Source organism: Phodopus roborovskii, unplaced genomic scaffold, assembly GCF_943737965.1.
Source record: "Phodopus roborovskii unplaced genomic scaffold, PHOROB, whole genome shotgun sequence".
In the NCBI taxonomy this organism is placed as follows: domain Eukaryota; kingdom Metazoa; phylum Chordata; class Mammalia; order Rodentia; family Cricetidae; genus Phodopus; species Phodopus roborovskii.
The window spans coordinates 12,958,344-12,983,688 of record NW_026126563.1 but is presented as its reverse complement, the minus strand read 5'-3'; the positions used below and the strand labels follow the sequence as shown (position 1 = coordinate 12,983,688).

At 45.8% G+C, this 25,345-nt stretch overlaps 1 protein-coding gene across 1 annotated transcript in view; it reads left to right on the top strand.

Moving 5' to 3' along the window:
• The window catches only part of Greb1l (GREB1 like retinoic acid receptor coactivator), a 206,056-nt gene that overhangs the window by 159,144 nt on the left and 21,567 nt on the right, over positions 1-25,345 (top strand). The window contains exons 17-20 of the mRNA XM_051202009.1: positions 10,754-10,934; positions 11,952-12,144; positions 17,635-17,765; positions 19,156-19,495. Of these exons, the coding sequence (XP_051057966.1) occupies positions 10,754-10,934; positions 11,952-12,144; positions 17,635-17,765; positions 19,156-19,495 (845 nt within the window). The remainder of the gene's footprint in view (positions 1-10,753; positions 10,935-11,951; positions 12,145-17,634; positions 17,766-19,155; positions 19,496-25,345) is intronic.

Sequence of the window (25,345 nt, the reverse complement as noted above, 5' to 3'; positions counted from 1 at the left end):
GCTTTTTTACAAACTAGGCTTTTATTGTGTTTTTGGTTGGTTGGTTGGGTTTTGTTTGTTGAGTTTCTCTGTATAACCCTGACTGTCCTGGCACTTGCTCTGTGGACCAGGCTGACCTCTACCTTCTGAGTGCTGGGATTAAAGGTATGTGACCACTGCCTGGCCTAAACCAGGTTTAAAAAGAAAAATTTTAAGTGTCAAATTCCTTCTGGTTATCTTATCTGGGGGAAAGACACAGATTTTAGATGAAGGGTTAATCTTTTTGCCATTTTTTTTTATTTTTATTTTTATTTAATTTTTTATAACAAAGTCCAATTAAATGAAAACAAACATTTATACACAATATTTGGGAATTTGGGCGTCGTTCTTTCCAAGCTACTTCCTGCTGGTAAGGGGCGCTGTCTTGGGGGATTCGAAGAAGATTCAGATATCCTGGCTGTAGTCTGTAGGGCTGTTTTGTCCAGCTGTTTTGAATGTAGGATTAGCTTGTACTCTGTTTCAGGCGGTCTGGCGTGATCAAACCTCATTAGTGTGATCAAACCTCATTAGTCTGGAAGGAATCCACATCTTTTCATTTTCTATGGAAATAAAAATAGAAATCCTTTTCCCCAGTAACTTGTCCTTCAACTTAAATTTTGGAGTCAAAGCATTTTTTTAATTTAATTTATTGTTTTACATGTCGATCCCAGTTCCCTCTCCCTCCCTCCCTCCCCCCCAACCCTTCCTCCCTCCTTCCCTCCCTTTTACCCTCTCTGCCCTCTCACATGCACTCTAAACACCCTCCCCTCCCATCCCCCCACCCCAATTCCATGTGTAGGGGAATGCCACCCAGTTGGGGTCATGTAGATCTGACAGGTCCTGTGAAGTAGGGACTAGGGCTTCTCTCCTGTCTCTAGATTAAGACAGTTATCCCTCCATGGGGGATATGTTCGCAAAGTCCTTTTGTGCACCAGGGATACATCCTGGCTCCACTGTCTGAGGTCCCTTAGACTGCTCAGTCCTTCTGGCTGAGACCCATATTCAGGGGGGCCTGAGTCAGTCCCATGCTGGCTTCCCAGCTATCAGTCTGGGGGCCCGTTAGCTCCTCCTTGTTCAGGTAAGCTGTCTCTATGTGCTTCTGCCGCGTGGTCTTGTCCTCTCCATCTGCTTCTGGGTTCTAGTTCGACTCAGTGTTTATGTATGGGTGTTTGATCCTGTTTTCAACAGGCATTAGTTGAGGGCTCCATGGAGAAGTTAGTTGTTGATCTCACTCTCCGGGAAGGGCATTTATGATAGCCTTTCCACGGAAGCTGAGATTGTTAGTTGGGAGCAGTCTTGTAGTTCTCTCCACCTTTCTTTGTGTTCAATTTTATCTTCAAACCAATATTGGCTCCCTCTTTTATGTTCTCTCTGTCTCTGTCTGTCTCTCTCTCTCTCTTTCCTATCTTCTATTCCTAACCAGGCTCAATCTTCCTGGTCGCACATGTTTTCATTTCCTCCCCCTCATTTTCTCCTACTTCTCTCTCCATTCGCTGTCTTCCCCCACTTCACCTGAGCTCTGGGGGACTTGTCCCTTCCCAGTTCTGTGAGGGACTTTATATGAATCTCTTAGAATACACCTTGTATCCTAGTTCGTCTGGTGATGTGAATTATAGGCTGGTGATCATTTGATCTAGGTCTAAAATCCATATATGAGTGAGTACATACTGTGTTCCTCTTTTTGTGACTGGGTTACCTCATTCAGGATGGTTTCTTCAAGTGCCATCCACTTGCCTGCAAATTTCAAGATACCATTATTTTTTTCTGCAGAGTAGTATTCCATTGTGTAGATGTGCCACATCTTCATTAACCATTCTTCAATTGAGGGGCATCTAGGTTGCTTCCAGGTTAAAGAATTTTATTTTCATTATATTTGAAAACAGAAAATTGAATGAATTCAAAGTTCTTAAAATGTATGTAGCTTACAGATTCCACACCAATAGACGGTGCCTGTCAAACTTTATACAGATTCCCAGGGAATGTTTTAAAATGCAGATTTTCCCCATTAGTCTAGGCAGCCCCCGACTGTATTTTGCCCAATACCCTGGGACCACACTTTGAGTGTCATAGCTGTATATGAAATCTTCTCTTATGAGTTCCAGGGGCCAGGTGAGCTAACAGTAGGTTTTTGCCTCTCTCCCTGGCTGTGGCTGACACATGGGAAGTGTTGTCCTCAGCTTCAAGAGGCGTCAGTGCAATCTGCTTTAATTCTCTGAATGCCAAGCTACACAGTGGCCATTTGGAAATTAGCAAAAGAAGGAGAGAAGCCTCCCTTGACAGCTGTTCTAGAGGCTTGCTCAGCTCTGGTCACCATTTTCTTCGCTCCCCTCCACTGTGGGAGTTGATGGGCTCCCATGCCCACCACGTAACTGATCTGCTATTCCTCCGGGCTTTTCTCTTCCATACATGGAGGGAGCACCTTCTCCTGTCGGCCACTTACTTACACCATTTGGCATTTGCAACCTGCCTTGGTTTGTGATCTGATATCCCCAAGTCACACTTCAGCAGACACACCATAGCACCTATTCCAAGTGAATGTCGTTTGCAGAGCCTTCTCCAGGGATAACTCTCAGGGGCCTGCCTTCCCTTCCCTCCTCTTGGGGCTCAGGAGGTTCTATCATATATTTCAAGATTGTCATTCTTCAGAGAGATACTAGACTCTGACCAGTTTTATAGGCTTATAATCTGGGGTGAAGGGAATCCATGTTGTAGGCAAATCTGCAAAATTCAAGGCAAATTACAATTTTAACATTCACTCCTAGCTTGGGCACACAAAATTTAATTACAGAATTCTATTTCCATTATGTTTGAAAACAGAACACTTAATGAATCCAAGTTCTAAAAATGGCTGGAGATGGCTCAGAGGTTAAGAACACTGGTTGCTCTTGCAGAGGTCCTGAGTTCAAGTCCCAGCAACAACATGGAGACTCACAACCATCTATGATGAGATCTGGTGCCCTCCTTTGCCCTTCAGGATAATGCAGACAGAACACTGTATACGGAATAAATTAATAAGGATGTTTTAATGATGGGCAGTTGTGGTGCACGCTTTTGATCCCAGCACTTGGGAGGCAGGGGCAGGGGAATCTCTGTGAGTTCAAGGCCAGCCTCATCTACAGAGCGAGTTCCAGGGATAGCCTCCAAAAAGCTACACAGAGAAATCCTGTCTTGGCAAACCAAAAAAAAAAAAAAAAAAAAAAAAAAAGACAAGTTCTAAAAATGTAGCTTATGGATTCCATACATATAGACAGTGTCTGTCAAAATTCATACAGACTTCCAGGGGGTCTTTTAAAATGTAGATAAAATTATTGTAGTAACAATCACTTTTATATGTTGAGAATAAGATTCTTTTTTAATTATAGAAAAGCATGATTTTGTGTGTGTGTGTGTGTGTGTGTGTGTGTAGGTGTGGGGGGCGTGTATAAGGGGGTGTGGGTGTGTATTGGAGTATGACACTGAACATACCCAGACATCAAAGAGCAACTTTTGGAAGTCGGTTTTCTCTTTCCACTGTGGTGCCCAGGGGTCACACTCAGGACAGCAAGCATGTTTGCCGTCTAAGCCATCTTTCTGGCCCTGTGGTGTTAGTTTGGAAAATGAAAATAACAAAGTAGACAAATGTAAATATTTGTGGACTGAGGTTATAGTTTCATGGTAGGGTATGTACTTAGCATGTTTGAGACTCTGGGTTCAATTCCTACAAAATTAAACATGTGTAATCCCACAGTCAAGGATAACACTACAAAAACTTTGTGGCTGGCAAACTCCTTACCATCCAGCACTGTGCCCTTGCTGTCTGTATCTGTTCCTGGTGTGGTTGTGCAGTGTGCATGTATTTCCAGACCATGAAAACTTTTGGAAGCAACATTCTTAATGAATGCACATTATCTCCTAATATAACCACACCAAAATGTGTCTTCATATTTAAGCACCTTCATATTTTTGGAGCACATACTGGTTAATAGGAAAGTCCATATAAATAGATGTTACTGTGTACAGAGAAGTTGCCCAGGACAGAGTAAGAAATTACTCATTAAAACACCCCTTAACTATCATAGCCATGAAGACAAAAGGTTCCCCAGAAACCATCTGACTCAGTTTCCTCCTATTTCACCATGAAAATGGAGAGCTGAGCTTGCCTGGGGACACAAAAGGCAGACCCTCAAGAGAAAACCATGCTTCCATTGTGGAATGCCTAGAGCCTCATTCCGACCTCTCTCAGGTCTGGCCCCAAGCACCTGCACAATTCACGTCTGCATGAAGGGACAGAGGGCAGGGTCGGGGAGGAAGAACTGATTCCCTACTTGACTACTTCCCTAAAGAGAGCATGTGGCAGCCAGCCTGCTGGGAAAAGTCACAGGCAGGAGAAATGTCCAGGACACCCAGAAAAGGTCTGTGCTTGCAGCTGGAGCATGACTGGGAATGGAAAGATTAAAAATAGAACACATTTGTTGTTATTCCTGACCCGGCCCCTGGGTGAAGCACATCATCTCTTAACTCACATTCTGATTAAGGCAAGAGGGTGTGGGGGACAAACAAAACAATCGGGAGGGAAGGACAAAGGAAACAATACAAATAAATCCAAAGGTGGAAAGAGAGAAGAAACGGAGTAAACCTTCTCAAATTTCCCCAGTAATCTGCAACTGTAACAATTCAGGAAAGCCCACGGTCTGTCATTTAGAACACTGATATACTAGCACACTAAGAATGCCAGGCAGGCTCAGTTCAAAGTGTGGGGGGGTCAATACTAGCGACTGTTCTTGGTTACGGGCTCCCTGCTTTGTGCATGGGACATGTCCAGCAAATGGGAGCAGGTGTGGTGTTGCTGGGGAGGACGTGTCTCACTGAAGCTAGCCTGGTGCTTGCACACGCTCACAGTCATGAAGAAACCGGAGCTATCTGTTGCTTACAAGTAGATTACCTGGTCCAAGTGGGCACAGGAAGCCGTAAGGGATTGGCACAATTTGGAGGCTAACCCAGAGTTGGAAGAAAAGTTTTCAGTTTTGAAACATACTTCTTGGGGCTGGGCGGTGGTAGCACACACCTTTAATCCCAGTGCCCGGGAGGCAGAGGCGGGAGGATCTCTGTGAGTTCGAGACCAGCCTGGTCTACAAGAGCTAGTTCCAGGACAGGCTCCAAAGCCACAGAGAAACCCTGTCTCCAAAAACAAAAAAACAAAACAAAACAAAACAAAAAAATCACATCAACTTTACTCTCCCTTGTTGATCACTTCAACAGGGGAAGAAAAAAGCCACCTGCTAGATGGTGACAAATATCCCAGGAGCCGAAGGTCTTAGGAAGCCACTCTGACCCAGAACAAAGAGGCAACCCCTGGAAATCCCCTGCGCAAACAGACCTACTGTCTGCTCCTCTCCAGGTGTGCGGCCCAGAGAGTGTCCTACTTGGGGACCTTCAGTTCCTTGTGTCCCTGTCTCCTCTGCAGCCACCTGCCAAACAGCGTATCCATGTCCCTGCTAGGTCTGCACTCCTGCACTCAACAGTTACCAGATGGGGACCATAAACTCCTTTGCTAGTGTTGGATGCTGTGAGTGGAGGGTTCATTTTTCCTGTTTTCTCCGTAATTATTTTCTTTAGTTTAACGGTGCAATCTCTCCGCTCTCCACACTGGCTGTTGCAGACTTGGGTGTCTGGTCTCAGCCTTGTTTCTTAGCAATGCTCCTGACACCCTTTTCTACTCTACCCCAAGGGAAAACCACTTCAAACTAAAACCGTCCCCCATCCATTACCCCCTTGGTCGCCCCTTGCTCCCTGGCTACCACGCCCCAACTCTCTTGCTTCTGCGACCACTGAGCTTGTCAGTTATTATTGAATCTGGATTTTTGGCTTCCAGAACCTTCCCAGCTTTTCTTCCACTCTTAAGGTACCCTTAAGGTTCCCTAGCCATGACGATGCCTCTAGAACTTTCGCTTCCAGCCATGAAGTGAAACATTCAAGGAACACTGACTATCTAGCCATTGGTAGACACATCATAAATAACTGCTAAACCAAATCTTTATAACATTTTGTTAAATTGATTTGTTAAGTGAAAATGTTTTTTAAAAAGAAGAGATGAGAGCAATAGATAAGGTTTTGAATTCCTCTTACAAACTCAAATTAGGTCATTGGAAACACATTCCAGAAATTACCATTGGTCAAGAATAGAGAGGCCTTCAATACACAAGCCCCAATGGGTGTACCTATCAGGCAGACAGGACCATGGAATTAAATGCTATTTTTGTGCCTAGAATGCTATTCTGTACAGGCCAAGAGCTGTTTCCCCTGCAACCCAAGCAATCCCATAGCTTTCATAGTCTCTCAAAGATTAAAGCATCCTTCCCCAGTGAGAGGCAGAAGGGAGCCAGGATGGGGCCACCTAGACAAAAAGGACCACAAATTCAATGGACTCTGAAAGCAACTAGCAGGATTTTAGCCAACTTTTACAGTTTGGGTTTTGTCTGTTTTTGTTTTGTTTTCCATAAAAAGAGACTACGGTTGTAAAGGAATTGTGTGCTGGCTAGTTTTCTGTTAACATGACATCAGCTAGAGCCATTTGGGAAGAGGAACCCTCTATTGAGAAAATGTCCTACTAGATTGGCCTGTGGTGTATTTACTTAATTGATGATTGATGTAAGAGGAACCAGTTCATTGAGGGAAGTACCACCCCTGGACCACTGGTCCTGGATGCTATAAGGAAGCAGGCTGAGGAATGCATAAGGAACAAAGCAGTAAGCAGCATCCTCCATGGCCTCTGCTTGAGTTCCCACCTCCAGATCCCTCCCATGACTTCCATCAGTGATAGACTGTGATGAAGAGCTGTAAATGAAGTAAACCCTTTCCTTCCCGGGTTGCTTTTGGTCATGGTGTTTTATCACAAGAGAAACCCTAAATAAGACAAAAGTTGAAATAAATCTTAAAATCTGAGATTTGGGCTTTTGGTTTTGGGGTTTTGAGACAGGGTTTCACTGTGTAACAGCTCTGGCTGTCCTGGAATTCACTCTGTAGACCAGGCTGGCCTTGAATTCACAGAGATCCACCTGCCTCTGCCTCCTGAATGCTGGGATTAAAGGCATATGCCTTACCAACCACTGCCCCCCCCAAAAAAACTGAGAATATATTAGTGATTTAATATTTTCTTAATTTTCATGTATCATATGATGGGGAGGAGGGTGGAACAATGGAACTCAAGGCCTCATGAACACTAGGTGAGAATTCTATCCTGAGCTATTGCCTAACCTGATTTTCACCTCTTTAAGAACGAGTTTCTGCTTTGTTTTGTTTTGTTTTACACACCAGAACTTTACAGAAATCTGTCTGATTCACAGAGCAGATGAATGGATAAAGCTGAGAGTTTTGTTTTGATTTATTGTTTGGCATCTCTTTGAAGGGGAAGGTAAGGAATAAAAAGCAGGTATATAAAAAAGAAAATTCTTGTTTATAGTGTATGGTAACCTACTGAATGTTTTTAAGTTCAAAGATGTAAAGTAATATTAAAAAGAGAAGGGTAATGCTGGCTCAGTGGTTAAGGTCACAGTCTGGCTCTCAGCAACCATTGCAGGCAGCTGACAAGCCCGTGTATCCACAGCGCCAGGAAATCCAATGCTCTCTTCTGGCCTCTGTGGGCACCTGTGCTCAGGTACACGTACCCATGGGTAGTTTAAAAATACAGACAAATCACTAGACAAACTAGACGTGAGAGGGTTACATCTGTACAGAGGCCATATCTCCAGAGGGGTGATCTCGGGCAGGAGACAAGCTCTTAGGCACCCCCAGAAATGCGCCAAATTGATGTTAGGTCTGAAGAGAAGTACATACGGTTGCCTGTGTAATGCAATTGTCAGAAAGGTTTGACTTGAGCATGGTCACAGTGGAACCCAGGTGCTGTAGCATTCCATAAAACAGTCACCCCGAATTAAAAGAGCAGTGTCATAAATGCCACAGAAAAGCAAACGAACAAACAGGGGGAAGAAAAGGCAAAGGCAGGGGCTGTGGAGTGATTGCTTAGTTCTTTTTACTACTATTTCTTTAACTGAGAAAAAATTGTACTTTTTGGGGCATACCATGATATTTTAGAATAAGAATGCATCATGAAATGGCTGGGCCTACCTAACTAACTCCCCTGTCCATTATCTCACTTAATTATTTTTGTGGCACTTGTCAGCTGTCATGCATAGAATGCGTTGTCACTAACTATAACCACATATTGTACAATAATCTCTTAAACTCCTGCTGTTTTTAAAAAGTGTTTTCAACACATTTGGGCACTCTGCATGGGTGGAGGGCAGAGGACGGCTTGAAGGAGTGTTTTTTCCTTCCACCATGTGGGCCCTGGGGATCAAACTCGGGAAGTCAGGCTTGGCAGCGTGGGCCTATTCACTGAGCCCACCTCACCAGCCCCTGAACTTATTCCTTCTATCTAAGTGTCACCACTGTCTGGCCTCCTTAAGCCCTGTTTAATTATTTTATTTATACAAAATATTTATTTATAGAAGCACAATTAGTGAAATACAAATATGGATTGTGACTTGCACATTATGTTTGGTATCAAATCAATTTCTCATGCATTACAATGATGTTCAATTCATATGGAAGAATGCCTCAGCTCTTACAAAATATATTTTGGAGAGTTGGGGATAAAATATGCGTTTAAAATAACTGTCTAGCCATAATTATTTGTACGAAGTGATAAGGAAGAGTAGTGATGAAGAAGACAGCCGCCATGGTGAAACCTACCTGAAGGCACGCTGGGATCCACTGTGCTTGATTTAATTTTCGTGGCATTCAAAACAGAAGGCAACGGGGGTGGAGACAGACCGAATAATGCTATTCGGTCATTAGATACAACTGAAGAGTTGTTTTCTTCACATAGTTTAAAAGCCAAGGGCAGGTATTTATAGACCTCTTTTAAAGAAAACCTAAAAATAACAAATAGAAAAGCTCATTTCCACATGCCGGTGAACTCCTTAATGTTTATGATGACCGCATCACCAGAAGTTGGTACCAGAGTTGTCACATTCATTCCTTACCAAAACCTGTCTTGGCTCTTTGCCGAAATCCCAGTACTAATCCTAAAATTCATGCAGAATTCAAGGTTTCTAGAATACTTAGAACATTATACAAAAGGAAAGAAAGCTGGACTTGTTTCCCATTTCAAGTTAACACTGGTAAACTACAGTAATCCAGTGCTCTGCAGACAGATAGACAGACACCCCGATCAATGAGACTTAAGAGCCCAGAAAACAAAAACAAAAACAAAAGCATTCTCATTATTTACGTTCAGTTGAACCTTTCCCAGAGTGCCAAGCCATTTAATGGAGAGAACAGTCTTTTAAGTAATCTGTGCTGGGACACTTGGATACACATGTACGGAAGAGTAGAGTTGGGCTTGGGATAGTGGCTTATGCCTGTAATCCCACAATCCTAGCACCCAGGATGCTCTCTCTCTCTCTCTCTCTCTCTCTCTCTCTCTCTCTCTCTCTCTCTCTCTCTCTCTCTCTCTCCAGATCTCTATTTATATAGTCCTGGCCGTCTGGCTGTCCTAGAACTCACTCTGTAGACCAGGCTGGCCTTGAACTCACAAAGGCCCTCCTGCCTCTGCCTCCTGAGTTCAGGAACCACAGGTACAACTCACCATGCCCATCTTAACTATGTTTACTTGGCTAGAACACCAGAAACTGGACATTTACAAATACATAAACTGGCCACCATCAAAGTTGAAAATACTTTTGTTTCAAAGGGCACCATCAAGAAACAGAAATGGCCGGGCATCAGTGGGGCATGCCTTTAATCCCAGCACTCGGGTGTAGAGTGGCAATTGTAGCCACTTGAGGAGAGCCCGGCGTGTGCTCAGATGGCTAAGTGTAGAGCTACCTTATGATCTAGCAATCCGGCCAGTGTGTGAAAGAGGAGAAAGGTGAACATAGATGTCCACACAAAAGCCTGTCCTGGTAATATTGTTCACAAGGGCAAAAAGGTGGAAAGTCCTGAGCTACTATGTCTGTGGGAGAAATGGTTGCTGAGCAACAAAAAGAAAAAGGAGTGCCCAAAGATGGATGAGCGTGAATGTGCTATGAAACGTGAAAGAAGGCAGTCATCCATGATTGCTACTGTCTTCCCTGCATTGTTGATTGGCTCTGAGACTGCTAATGTACACTCGCATCTTCAACATTTCACCCATTGATTCTGACATCCATTGCTGGACCTCCGTGCAATAGTGAGAATTTGCATAACAGCGATTCCGTTATTTCCAAACATTTATTGGCATTTCCTAGAGGAAGTATTTTAACTGAATTTTGTGAAAGAAACACCATTCCCCCTCTTCCTGCCTCTCTCCATCTCTCCCTCCCCTTCCCTTCTTTCCTTCCTTTTACCAGTATGATTTGTGGAAATTAATTTTATCCTCTGTATTGTTTCTTACCAGTGTTTTTTTTGTTGTTGTTGTTGATGCTCAGAACTTCCAGCATTGGATATCAGAATTTCTTGTAGGCAGTGTGTGTGTGTGTGTGTGTGTGTGTGTGTATGTGGTGTGTGTGTGTATGTGGTGTGAATGTGTGTGTGTGTATCTGTATGTGGTGTTTGTATGTGAGTGTGTGTGTGTTTGTATGTGTGAGTGTGTGTGTGTGTGTATATCTGTGTGGTATTTGTGTGTGTTTGTATCTGTGAGTGTGTGCAGTGTGTGTGTGTATGTGTTGTACATAAAAGTTTGTAAAAAGAGAAACATTTTTTTTTTTTTTGGCAGGTGTCCTTGTAGACCTGGGTCTGGAGGAAAATGGGATGGCTCATCAGAGAGCAGAGAAATACGTTGTTCGCCTGGACAATGACATTCAAAGCAAGTTTGAAGTTTTTATGAGAAGGGTGAAACAGAATCCGTACACACTGTTTGTGCTAGTTCATGACAACTCCCATGTGGAGCTAACGAGGTGATTGCTTCTGTAGGAGCAGACCCAGTGTCTCTTCCATAGCAGTAACTGGCACCTAAGGAAGCCCTTTAAAGGCGCTCTGAAGGCCCAGGGACCCTCACATTCGGTGTCTTCCCCTTGGTAACTTCCTCCTAATCATTCCTTGACCCCCCCCCCAGCTCTTCTGTCCAATTTACACTGATTTTCATTTTTGTCATTATTGATTTGTTTTATGCATGTCCATTCATGTAGTACTCATGCACTGTTAGAAGTCAGAGGACAACTTGTGGGAATCAGTTCTTTCTTCCACCATGTTAGATCCTGGAATTGAACATACACACACACACACACACACACACACACACACACACACACACACACAATTACACAAGAAAATGAAAATAAAAATAGAATAAAATGTGTGGTTTTGAGTTTGCATGATAACCTGGCATACTCAAACTGAACAGGACTGAGAAAACTCTAGAAGCATGTCTCTCTGGGTTGTGGGGTTTGGGAGGCCTCCCAGCCCCCCTGCCATCCCTCCTCCCAGCCCTCCCTTCAACCTTCCTCCCAGTCAAGAAGCCAAGGAGGGAAGGAGGCTATTGTGGATGAAGGTCATTGCAGGCTGGAAGCTTTCACAGTGAAACAAATCGACTCAGCACTGTGGGCTCCGTAGGCTCTGTGACTGAGTTCACACTCAGAATAGCTTAGGAACAAACTGAAAAGCCAGGAAAGGGAGAGCCCCCCCCCAAAAAAAACCTGTCTGTAAGGGGTAAGGAAAAACATAAACATTTTTGTCTTTCAAACCATACTTGCTTTATGAGGCAAGATGTCATTATACAGCCCAGGGTGGCCTTGAACTGTCAATCTTCCTGCCTCGGCTTCTCCTGTGCTCTCTGACCACGGGCGTGTATCAGCACACTCTGTATCTACTCCTCTCAAATGAACAAGGACAATGCAGCTTCCCTGCTGTCACCTGCTCCCGTGTCCAGTCAGCTGGGTAAGGAATCACTAACACCACTCTTGCTGTCTCTGCAGTGTGGTTTCAGGCTCCCTGTCGCATGGTGAGCCAACTCACGGGTTAGCTGATCGAGTCATCAACTGCAGAGAAGTTCTGGAAGCTTTCAACCTCCTGGTGCTCCAGGTGAGCTCCTCCCCCTACACACTGCAGACCCAGCAGTCCCGGATCAGCTCCAGCAATGAGGTCCACTGGGTACAGCCAGACACAACGGTGAGTCTTCTGGGCCTAGCCATGTGCAGTTCCCCCTGAGGCAGAACCTGGGACTAAACACAGACGCAACTTGGCAAGAATACAGCACAAATGTGCCATGACGTCTAATTCACATAATGCTGCAGTTTTCATGTAATCACAATTTCTTGCTATTTTGCCCTGTGTGGCCCTGACCTAGCTTTCCTCATTCTTCTGAGAGCTGGGACTATGAACACTATACCTTCATGTGCCAACTGCAGTTATTACAGCATTTGACAGCTGCTGAATAGTATCCCACAGAAAGTTCACTGCATGGCTAGTCTTTAGTTATGTTTGCACGTTGTAGATACAAAGTTAATCATTCTATATAGATTTAGTATCTAGACGTGGTCAATCGGCCCTATCATCCCGGTTCTTGGGATTCTGAAGCAGAAGATCTGCAAGTTCAAAGACAGCCTGGGTTGTATACAGAGTGATGCCCTGTTTCCAAACAAAGAAGTAATATTATACCAGAGCATCATTAAAATCCTGAATTACCTGTGTGGATTTAAATGGTTAATTTCAGAGCACAGGGGTGGTAGCTCATCGCTAAAGCCCCTGTCTGGCAAGTATGAGGCATGAGACCCAATCTTCACACTGAAGACAAACGGAGACTGATTTTACACTGAGACCTGAACGCTTTGTTGTTTTCGTGAGTAGAATAATAGTCTGACTGAACGCGTCTCTGATAATTACCCTCCCCCTCCAACAACTGGATTCTCTATTTCAGTGGCTTCTTAGTCTTTGGGTTGACACTACAGTGACCATGTGGGCCCCTTCAGTAGGACTGTTAGGAGTAATCCTTTCTACACTGAACATATCAGATGGTCCTTTATGATTTGGGCTTTAGCCCCTAATATCTGAAAGTGTTTTCTCCAGCCTATAAGCTGTAGGGTAAATATATTATCAAAGAAATAAGTTTCATTAAAAATAATAAACCTTAGCCAGTGTGTTGTGGACATTAAGTGCTTTGGGTACTTAAAAATGAGTGTGTTTAAGTCAGAAACCCCAGATATGTCTTCTAGACAAATATCCACCTGGGAGCCTGTGCATCTCACTCTGTGAGGCAGGGACGTTGGTTAGGACCTTGAGTCCTCAGCATCTCCCTCAGTGTGACATCTCTTAAACCCTGTTCGTGTAGCAGAGACTATTGCAGGTTGTGGCTTTGCTGGGATCCTTTCAGTGCCCATCCATTGACTTGTCAGATTAGGATGGGCTAGCATTCTCTCCCTTTGAAGCACAGACTGAGCCTATGGCCTCTTTGAACACAAAGTGCGATTGCCTGTAGAACAGATACGAGGGAGAAGCATCTTGCAGCCGCAATGGCGCGTGGCTCTGCGGAGGGATGGAAGTCAGTGCGCTGAAGACCCCTGCACTTGTGTGTTTACTACAGTACTGCTCACAGAGAGCAGCACAGAGTCAGCACGGCTGTCTGCCGCCTAGTCAGCGGACAGTGCGTGTCTACGATGGAACACTGTTTCACCGTGAAAACAAATGGAGTCTGCCATTTGCAGCAATATGGATGGGACTAGAGAGCACTAGGGAAGGGGGGGGTCACCAAGCGCAGAAAACAAGGGTGCATGTTCTCACTTTGATCTGGAAGACAGAAGGAGGGTCCCCAAGAAGCAGAGTAGAATGGTGCTTACTACGACCTAAAAAGATGGATGCTGGAAAGCCAGAGAGAAGGTGACTAAGAGATACAGGCACACACACAAGGAAGTAACCATCAATGAAAATACTTAAGTGAATATTTCAAGACACCTAAGGAAATATGTTCTCAACACAAGGGACTACAGGTGACAACTATGCCAGCTACTCTCATTGTGTCATTCATGGTGTATGCACCTACTGAAATGTCACCGGAATGCCGCAGGTGTGCACAATTACTGTGTGTCAACTAGAGATGCAAATATTTTAAAACTTTTTTTTCTTTTTGCTCTAGAAAGCTAGTTCTATTATATGTGTCCCTTCACTATGTTGTTTTTGGCCACAGCGAACCCGTAGCTGGTCTGGCCAGTCTTCTGCAGAAGGAATCACCCCGTGATGAGGAGAAAGGCCTGTTTCTCCTGAGACGAAATCGGCTTAATGTGATTTTTCATGACTCAACCCTGTGGTTATGGTGAACATTTCCGGTATAATAGTGGTATCGGGGTCATTTTTTTAAAAAAGAGTCGTTAGTGACATCTGCTAATGAACTTACAAATTCAACATGTGACTCTGGGGTTTGTTTAAAAAAAATAACTGGGGAGGGGATCTACTCTTTTACAATAAAAGTTTAAAAGCTCGGACTATGGAGATGGCTTCACAGGCCTGACAACCTGAGTGTGACCCCTGGGCCACACAAGTGTGTATTTATGTATCACCTTCTTCACGGGCACACCATGGTGTGTGTGCATTAACAACACACTACGCACACAACACACAGAAAATAATAAAGTGCTTAAATGTAGGTTTTTAAAGATTATCCCTGTATTCAGACATGTCGCAGGTGCCTTTGTCCCAGCCACTTGGAGAACTGAGGCAGAAGGATTGCTTGAGCCCAGATTCTGCCTTTAAAAAAAATAATATATTTTTTGTTTTGTTTTTGTTTATTTTTGAGACAGGGCTTCTCTGTGTATCTCTGGCTGTCCTAGAACTCACCAGGCCGACTTTGAACTCAGAGATCCACCTGCCTCTGCTTCCCGAGTGCTGGGATTAAAGGTGTGCGCCACCAAGCACCTGGCAAAAAGATAATAATGTTTCAATAAATCACCCCTGAGGGACTGAGGTCAACAGAGAGAGGAAAATGTTGTATTCATCTGCTCTCCTATCACACTGAGTTCACCCAGCAACATGTAGGAGAAAGGGCCTCACAATTCACTTCCTTTGACTACTCGGACACCCATGTCCACTGGGGGAAGGAACTGGAGTGTAACAAAGTACTTCAATTCAAAATCCACCATCAGCACTTGTAGGTGTGTGCCCGACCTTCACAGAACACCCAGAGGGCTAACGGTAGCAAGAGAAAGCCAAGCACATACAGGGATGGAACTCGGGTTACTTAGTGGACGCGCCGTGCCTGCCGGGCCACCTCAAAGCTGGTTGTCTTTCTCCAAACCAACCAGCACCAAGGCCAGGCAGGAAAGTGAGGAGCTTAGCGCACAGGAGGGTGGGTTCTTCGGCATAACCGTGTACTGCGTCCAGATGAGGGTGGAAGTTCTTCTCCCAAAGTAACCAGAGCAACACTCAAGTGCACTGAGAAAGTATAGAGTATGTCTTTGCAACTCTCAAGTAAGACCTGCGCCAACAGGCAGGCTGTCTTGTTAGGAGGAGGGCACTAAAAATGAGAATCCTCCTAATAATAGTGCCTTATGCTGTTAAAAGAGCTTTAACGTTTCTGTTTATACCTACGTGTGTGCATGTTAGCATGTACACATGCATGTGAGTGCACACAGAGGCCAGAGGAGGGCATCAGAGACTGTGGAGCTTCCGTTACAGGCCGTTGTGAGCCGCCATATGGGTGTTAGAAACGGAACTCCGGTCCTAGGCAAGAGCAACAAGCACTCCCAGACACCAAGCCATCTCACTAGCTACCCTATATTCATTTCTTACACTCTAAACATCACAAACTTGTACTTGTAGAAGATGGGTTATTCAATGGCTCTGGGGCTGGGGGTACATTTCAGTTGGGAAAATGCTTGCTTAGCACACAGGAAGCCCATGAATGCATAGAGCCAGGAATGCCTATGGTTCCAGCCCTTGTGAGATACAGGCAGAGGGATCAGAGATTCAAGAGCATCTTCAGCTATGTATCAAGTTCAAGGCCAGCATGGGCTACATGAGATAGTGCCTCAGAAGGAGAGGAGTGTGGAGTATTGTAGCCATTTCTAACAAATTATGCATACATTTCTGGCATGCATTCCCAGGGTTACTAACTCTCTCCCTGGTCTATTCTTCTTCCTACTACCCTCATCTTATTCCTTTATTTTTATTTATTATAATTTTTGTTTATTATAATTTTAGTGTCAGCCTTGTTTCTCTTTATAAGGTAAACTAGGGAATGCTAAAAGAAAATTTTCAATTTATAATAAAAAAACATGAAAATAAAAAGCACAGGTATAAGGAAAAGTATAAACAAACAGATAAAGCCAATTCTATAAAGTCATAAACTTACTTAATATTCTGAGCCTTCTTAGATGAAATACAGCATCACATGGAACATCTCAGTATCCTCTGAGGGCATCCTGTGTCATATCCTCAAATAGTTACTGTTTGCATAGTAATGACTGGGTCAGGCAGGGCGGGGACGGACCAGTGCTGTGTGTTCTGTTTAATGAGGTAGGATGTCCTATTGCATTGTATTTTTATACTCCATTCGAAAATTAACCTTTATTTGTAAAAGGAGTTAAGTGTTTGTGATGTACAATTCTTTAGTTTTTCCCCAAACTCGATGGATACATCAGAAAAGAGAGCTGCTTCTAGCAGGAAAAGAAGCCATCTGGCCATTCCACGGAGTCCCTGGAGGAGACTAAACTAAAACACAGAACAGCGGTTACAAGAGACCCCTTGGGACTCAGGGAAAGAAAAGTTATTCTGCTCAGTGGGGTGTGAGGGAGTGACCCCGGAAGCAAATCCCTACTGGGGCCACACAGGCACTGATGGCACTGTGGTCTCTCAGGTTCCATATGGTATGGTAGACTGGATTTACGAGGGCTTTATGGTGTTGGTTAAACACAGCCTGTGTTAACAGCATTTGCTTGTTAGGATGTGTATCCCCTCCACCTTCCCAGGACAAACTGGTGGTTGTTTTTTTAATTCTTTCATAGTGCAAATGTGACCTTCATGTCTCTGAAGTCTTGAATGTAAACATTCAGGTATAATTCCGGATTTGAGTGAAGCCCAAACAAGGAACTAGGGACTGCAGAAAGCAACACCACAAAGCCTACATTTGATTTTTACCTTTCTTATTTTTTGTGTCTTGCACTGAACCAAAGAACTGATTTAGAAAAAAAAAAAAAGTAGGTTTTTTGCTTTCAAAATAAGATGACTTTTTTTTTAAATAAAAAACAAAAGAACCAAGAGATATTTTTCTTTAAGAACCAAGAGACACATACTTGAGACAAAATAAAAAATATGTATCTTTCAAAAAAAAAAAAAAAAGGAAGAAGAAGGCATCTGGCCTGTGTATCTAAACAAAAGCAAAAGGAAACAAACCTGGCGTAGTTCCCATTGGCCTAAAGGCAACATGTCAACTCGCCACTAAGTTCCATGAAAAGTTTGCATGGAAATGCAAAGTTAGTGTCAAGTTTGCCAACAGGTTCTTCTTTTATCTCCAACAATATCTCTGCACACATGCGCGCACGCGCGCACACACACACAGGCACACGTGCACACACACACACACACACACACAAGAAAGCACACATGCACGTGCGCGCGCGCGCGCACACACACACACTGTCTTCATTGGGGATCTGTTTTGTTTTCCATCAGGAGGATGTGGGCTGCGAGAAGCTATACTTTGGCTTGAATGAGTACAGCAAATCCTTGCAGTGGGGGATCACCAGCCCACTCCTGAGATGCGATGAGACCTTCGAGAAGATGGTGAGCACGCTCTTGGAGAGGTAAGAAAAGAGCTGCCCCTCGCTTTAGCTATATGTCAAACATCAAAAGCCTGTATGGCCATGTCTCAGTGAGTTTGATGGTGCTTGTACAAATGACATGGAAGGTCAAACCTTTCTCAGGGTGACCTTCTATTCCCGTGGGTTTATATGACCTTCCAAGAAGGACAAATGCAAAGTGGCCTAAGTGGGAAGCCCAGTACCACTTTTCACAATTGCCTCCTTGCCAGCTCCCTTGCAGAAGGGGATCTGTGTGTTGAAGGCCACTCCGGAGCCTGGCCAGCCTCTTGGCGTTATGCCCCCAGCTTTGTCCCTGTTTGTTGGCCACTGCGGACAAGTATCCCTGGGCAGCTCCCTCGGAGCAAAAGCTTTCTTTGAACACTGGCCGTGCATCTCCTATCCTGGGGATCCATCCTCCGGTCTTGACCTTCAAGGCTGAGGTCTTAATTCTTCTGTTTTAGAAATAACTCTTCCCGCTTAGCTAGCCCTCTGTTCCAGGCCAAACTCTGAAAGACTGGACTTTTGGTTTTCTCAGAACCTGATTCATAGACTCAAAGAAAGTACCTCCCTTCCTGCCCTCTGCCCCAGGACTGTGTGATGCAAGTCTCCCAGTCTCTGTTGATACAAGGCTTGCCACTAGGGGGTGCTCTTTCTCCAGCTAGCTCCTAGTTTCCCCTGCACCAACTCATTTTGGGGGAAAGATTTATTTCTGCTACCCGTACAACTGACCTCAAATGAGCAATAATTCATGTGCTGGTATATATATTAATTTTTTTGCTAGTTATTTTGTTGTAACAGCATCCCATTAATCCCATTATATAGCCCATGCCGGCCTGGAGTTTGCTATGGAGCCCAGATTGGGCTACAATTTTCTGTCTTCCTGCCTCTGACTCATGTGCCGGGTTACTGGTGTGTTCTACCACTCCAGCTACGGTTATCCTTTTTTAATGTCTGATACACCCAGAATAGTGACCGCAGTGTCTGTTTTCTCACTGATGTCTGAGGACTGAGCCAGCCATGCTGCCAGGCAGCGTCATGAGTTAAGATCTGGGAATACCCTGCACCCACCAGTGTGTCTCAGCCTTTCATGAGCCCAATCGCCTGTGGGAGAGGGGCTGTTCAGCTGCAGTGCTTGCTTCCGTAAGTGGGGCGTGGGTGGTCAGGCAATTCTAACTTCTGGTGCAGGTCCACTTTGAGAACGCCCCCAAACTCTAATTTACTCAATTTGTCCCAACAGGTTACACCTGCTTTGGAGGTGCAACCACTTCTAGTAAATGTGGGGTCCAAGGTCACTCAGCTCTGTAGTCCCTTCTGCAGCGTTCCATCTGCACTGTACTGCGCATGCCTTGCTGTTCCAGCCAGCTGAGCGCGAGCTGCCTGTGTTCTGTCGTAGGTACCCCAGGCTGCATAGCATGGTCGTACGCTGCTATCTTCTCATCCAGCAATACTCGGAGGCCCTGATGGCTCTCACCACCATGGCGTCACTCCGAGAGCACAGCACACCAGAAACGCTCAGCATTATGGACGACCTTCTCAGCTGCCCAGGAAAAAACAAAAGTGGGAAGGGACACATGCTCATCATCAGAGTGCCCTCCGTGCAGCTGGCGATGCTGGCCAAGGAGCGGCTGCAGGAGGTGCGCGACAAGCTGGGCCTGCAGTATCGCTTTGAGATCATCCTGGGGAGCCCGGCCTCTGAACTCCATGTTGCAACTCACTTTGTGACACGATTAAAGGTTAGCAAAGGACAGGCATGCCATTTGTTTCTGTTTTCTAGGACTCTTGGATAGGTGGACCACCCAGATAACTGAGCTGAGTACGTTTTCACACATGAGTGTGACCTCCCTGACCAGGCTAAGGCAAAACTAAAGGATGCACTTGCTTTTCTTAACTAAAACCAGTTCTAACGATCCCATCAAATCCCTCTTCCTGGGTACACACACTTGGTCTCCATGCTCTTCAAGTGCAAAAACTTAGACGACCCAATTTGCCCACATGTTTCTCGACCTTGCTCAAGATGCATCTGGCCCAGTGTCTTCTGTTTTCTCAGGGAAAGATGCGGTTCCGTCTAGCTTTCACCTCACGGATCCTTTTCTGTGCATCTAGCCTAGATGTCAGCTGGTGGCTGGTCTGTAAAGTATTCCTTTCATCTGCAAATTCTTCTAGAGCAACTTGCAGCTCCCTGCATGTGGATTTCCCAGATTGCTTCTTTGTATTTTCTTTGCCCCTTGGTGCCAGACTTTGGCTGGATTGACTGCCAGTGTCCTACAGAGTAAGGTAGTACATGATCTAGACTTGCTACTCCTGTGTAGCCAGGTACTGACTGCCTGTCCCCCTACTGCCTCTCAGGCATGGACCATATGCCTGTTCCAGGCTTCCCTGAGAACTTTTATAATCTTACTTGTCTTGGTCATTAGAAAACATTTAGTCAAATGCCCACGTTTGCATTGATGTGGGGCTGAGCTAGCTACTGTGTCTGAGTTAGACTGACATGATGTCCCGCTGTCCATGAAATCCCGAGCTAAGCTGGATTATGAGTGACCTCGTTTGGCACACATTGGCTGAAATGAAAGCTCGTGCGTGGTCTTGAAGGACTTAAACTGCATGATTTCCTCAATCTCCAACTTGGAGATTTTTATTTGCTATTCATAAATAACTTTGCAAACATTAGATTTCCTATTGTGTTATCTAACCTAAACAGAATAGCCCAAAATACTTGATAAGCAACTAGAACAAATAAGGGTATCCCCAAACAGAAACTCATATTCAGTAGCAATTATAGCATCTCTGTTTTAGATATAGACGTAGGTTCACGACTTCTGGGAGAGTGGGTTTTCAGAGGTCAGATCTTCAGCTTTTCACTAGAGAAGTTTCTCCCAATGTATAGGGAGCATGGAAGCATTCATGCCTAGCATGAGGTTGTTTCAAGGCAACTGCCATTTGTCATGGGAAGGTTGGGGGAGAGGATGAAGCCTGAGTGGCATTCTATTTGTCACTGAAGCATCGTCTACTGCCTGAAGATTGTAAGAGGTGATCAGGTGGCCTTCATACCTGGATTTTCTTTTCTTTTCTTTTTCATTTATTTTTTTTTAATAATTTATTTTTTACATTCCAATCCCAGTTCCCCCTCCCTCCTCTCTTTCCACTCCCCCCATCTGCTCCATAGAGGGTAAGGCCTCCCCCCAGAAGTCTGATAAGTCTGTCCATCATCTCCTTGAGGCAGGACAAAGGCACCTCTCCACCCCCACACTGTGTGTCCAGGCTAGGCAAGGTATCTCTCCACATAGAATGGACCCATACCTTGACTTTCTTATGAGTCAGCAAGGTTTGTGCGAGGGAGAAAAATAAAGTTATGGTCAAAGGCCACCTATAGAAAATTCCTAGGGTGAAACACCATGCCCTGAAGCCATCCTCATGGTGTTACTGAAACACGGGGCCTGTGACCGTCTGAAAACACTAAAGAACCAGAAACAACAGGCGTGGAGCAGCACTCTGGGGAATCACACACCTGTGGCCGAGCTAGGACTACAGGTGTCCCTTGGGTCTCCCGATTCCCCTTATCTAGCTCCTGACAGTCTTGGGCTGTTTGTTTAGGTTAGTACACATCAGGGGGTTATAAAAATCTGCCCCTCTGGGCCACTGTTTAAAAAACACCATGATGCTGTTCCTCGTTCATCTCTGAGCATCGGGGTCACTGGTAGTGCTTGAGAGAGGGGTTATTAGCTGTGTGTGCATCCTAGATGAGGGAGGGATACTGTTCTGAGTGAGAAGGGCTTCCTACGGGATTGGTCCCCACAGCAGTGAGAGTCTCCTTCAATTATCTGAGTGGCTGCTAGATAGACACATAAGAGAGCCCCAGATTCTCAGAACCTCTCTCTTCAGTCTCTCCTCTGGTACCATCAGTGTGAGGGTGAAAATATGAACTCCTGTGAAATGCTCACATCTGAGCAAGACTCACCAGCCGGATTCCCCTACTGTCCTTTCCCATGCTCAGATGAAAATGAAACAGCTCCCACTATATGACTTCATGCGTTATGGTTGATTGACAAGAGATGGCAAGTATTAAAATTTTAACCTTGGACAGATTAAAATCTGAATCTTAAATAAATCAATCGGTTTGCCCAACAAGCGTGTAAAGCCTGTTAGGATAAAGCTTGAGGAACTGTGGCAGGTGAGGGTGACCGAGGTCAGGGACAAACACGCCAGCAGACAGAGCTTAAGTGAGACGTTTTATTAGAGAGGAAGGGGATGGGGGGGGGGTAAAGAGACGGAGAAGACAGAAGAGGGAGACAGGAAAAGTCCTATCTGCCCCAGGGGAACAGCAGGAAAGCGTGTCAGTGGGTGAAGGTCTTTTCTTTCTTTTTCTTTCTTTCTTTTGTGAGCCACCATGTGGTTGTTGGGAATTGAACTCAGGACCTCTGGAAGAGCAATCAGTGCTCTTAAGCTCTGAGCCACCTCTCCAGCCCGAAGGGCTTCCTTTTAAAGAGTCCTTTGCTCCTGTATGCAGATTGTGCATCCATGGAATCCTGGGCTGACCAGGGCACTGCCTGAGTGCATTCTGTCTGGTGACAGGGGCAGGCCAGCGTAATGCCTGAATCCTTACAAAGCCTCTCTATAAATACCTTGGTAGTGAGCCCAGTATTGAGCTGAAACTAAGTTCTTGTCTGGTCTTTTGTGTTGGTTTAAGTTCCTCCGGGGGGAAAAAAATCACTCTGAGGCCCCAGTAGATCATGGAGGGAGTCAATGTCATTCATCACAATGTTAGTTTGATGGGAAAGCATGGCATACTGGTTTCACTGGTGTTACTGGTCAAGAGTAAAAGTGAGAAGTGTTTAGCACTCTTTGGAAAAGCTCCTCAAGTGGTGAAATATCTGTTATCCTGTCCTCATCCTGGTTCTTTACCCTCGGGGAATCGTGCATGACCGTATGGTGGATTCCGGGATCTAAAATTCTGAAGGGGAATTCCCATTGTCAGGAAAAGCATGGACGCAGAGCGATGGGCACTCTGTAAAACGACTCCTGTTCCAGGGTTGTTTGCTGTGAGTAAGGTAACTCACTGCTCCCCTCCTGTGCAGTGGGATGGGGAAGTGAAGTCCTTCTGAAGGTGTGTGTTTGAAGGCAAGGTCTCAAGTGGCCAGGCCGTCCTTAAATTCACCATGTAGCTGAGGATGACCTTGAAACCAATTCTGTTTCCACCTCCTGAGCACTGCCATTACAGGCAGATGCAAGCCGTCATGCCGTGGACCCATAAGGCTGAATGTGTGTGTGTGTGTGTGTGTGTGTGTGTGTGTGTGTGTGTGTGTGCGCGCGCGCGCGCGCGCCCACAGAAGCCAGAAGAGGGATCAGGTCCCCTGGAGCTGGAGTTACAGGTGGTTGTGAGCTGCCTGACATGGGTGCCGGGAACTGAACTCCAGTCCTCTTATAAGAGCAGGAAGTGCTCTTTAATTGCTGAGCCATCATTCCAACCGGGTTGTATTTTTTAAAAACTATATCTAGAATATTGATTTTTCTTAGTTAATTTTAAAAGTTCAATAAAAAATAATTGATAGGGAGCTGGAGATATGGCTCAGAGGTTAAGAGCACTGGCTATTCTTGCAGAGGACCCAAGTTCAATTCCCAGCAAGTGCATGATGGCATGTTTCCCCCTCCCCCAACTCCTCCCAGAACTGCCCCCACCTTCTACCCACCCAGTTTTATGTTTTTCTCTCTCTTTCAAAACAAAACCCACAAAGTGAAAACTGGGACAGACAAGCAAAAGACCAATAAGGCAAAAAAAGTCCATGAGAGAGAAGGGGTCTGTCTGTGCTTGTGTCCATGGAACCTGCCTGGAGGTTCTACCAGGTGGCTTGTTTACCCAGTGACACTCCATGGGAGAAAACTGATTTCCCACTCACTAGCAAGTACCAGTTGCAAATAGCTTGTTGGCTGAGAGCTGGGCCCGCTGAGCACTTGGCTCACTGGATGCTGGGATTCTGTCTGCCTTGAACCTGGGTGGGTCTGTGTGTGCTGCCTTAGTCTGTGAGTTCGTATGTACATCTGTCCTGTTCCCATTCGGTCACCTCCGCTTCTTACATTCTTTCTGCCTAGTCTCACTTTGGCCACTGTCCAATTGTGAGATGTTAATTCCCATCTGCTGCGGGAAGCGTCTCTGATGTATGCTGAGTGAGGCACTGACCTCTGGGCCAGTGCTGTGTCCTTTAACAGAATAACAGTAGTAGGGTTTCCCCTCGGCCCATGACCTGGCTAGTCTCAGCTTCTTGGCCTCTTTAGCAATGCGGGCTGTGAATTCCATTTCATGGAGTGGTTGTTTACTCACCTGTTAAGAATTAAGTGATGAAGGCTGGAGAGACAGCTCAGCATTTAGGAGCACTGGCTGCTCTTCCAGAGGACCTGGGTTCAAGACTCAGAAACCACGTGACATCTCACAGTAACTCTAGTCCCCAGGATCTATACATGTAGTACACACACAGACATTCATGCAGGCAAAACACCCACACACCCATAAAGGTAAATTTTTAAAAAGAAAAGTGAATTATGAAGTTTGCAGATAAATAGATGGAGCTAGAAAAAAAAAAAAAAAATCCCGAGTGAGGTAGGCCAGACCCAGGAGTCTCTCTTGTACATGGATGTCAGCTTGTGAGCTTTCAGTAGGTGAGATCTGAGTGATCACAGAGGCCAGGTCCCATGGAAGGAACAGGAGGGACGAGAGGCTCTCCCAGGAAAGGGAGTAGAATATATCGCTATGGAGAGATAAAGGGGAACGCAGAACAGGAGAGAAAGTGTGGGGGAGCACCAGGAGGAGTGGGGGAGCACCAGGAGGAGTGGGGGAGCACCAGGAGGAGCGGGGGAGCACCAGGAGGAGTGGGGGGAGCACCAGGAGGAGTGGGGGAGCACCAGGAGGAGTGGGGGGAGCACCAGGAGGAGCGGGGGGGAGCACCAGGAGGAGTGGGGGAGCACCAGGAGGAGTGGGGGAGCACCAGGAGGAGTGGGGGGAGCACCAGGAGGAGTGGGGGGAGCACCAGGAGGAGTGTGGGAGAGCACCAGGAGGAGTGGGGGAGCACCAGGAGGAGTGGGGGGAGCACCAGGAGGAGCGGGGGGAGCACCAGGAGGAGCGGGGGGAGCACCAGGAGGAGCGGGGGGAGCACCAGGAGGAGCGGGGGGAGCACCAGGAGGAGTGTGGGGGAGCACCAGGAGGAGTGGGGGAGCACCAGGAGGAGCGGGGGGAGCACCAGGAGGAGTGGGGGGAGCACCAGGAGGAGTGGGGGGAGCACCAGGAGGAGTGGGGGGAGCACCAGGAGGAGTGGGGGGAGCACCAGGAGGAGCGGGGGGGAGCACCAGGAGGAGTGGGGGAGCACCAGGAGGAGTGGGGGGGCAACTAACACTGAGGCCTTTTGAAAAGTCACGTGAGTGGGATGCTGGTGGCACACACCTGTAATCCCAGTACTCTCGAGGCAGAGGCAGGTGGATCTCTGTGAGTTCGAAGCCAGCCTGGTCTACAGAGCGAGTTCCAGGGCAGCCAGCGCTACAGACCGTGTCTTGGAAAAAAAAAAAAAAAAAAAAAAAGGAAAGTCCCATGGAAACCTACC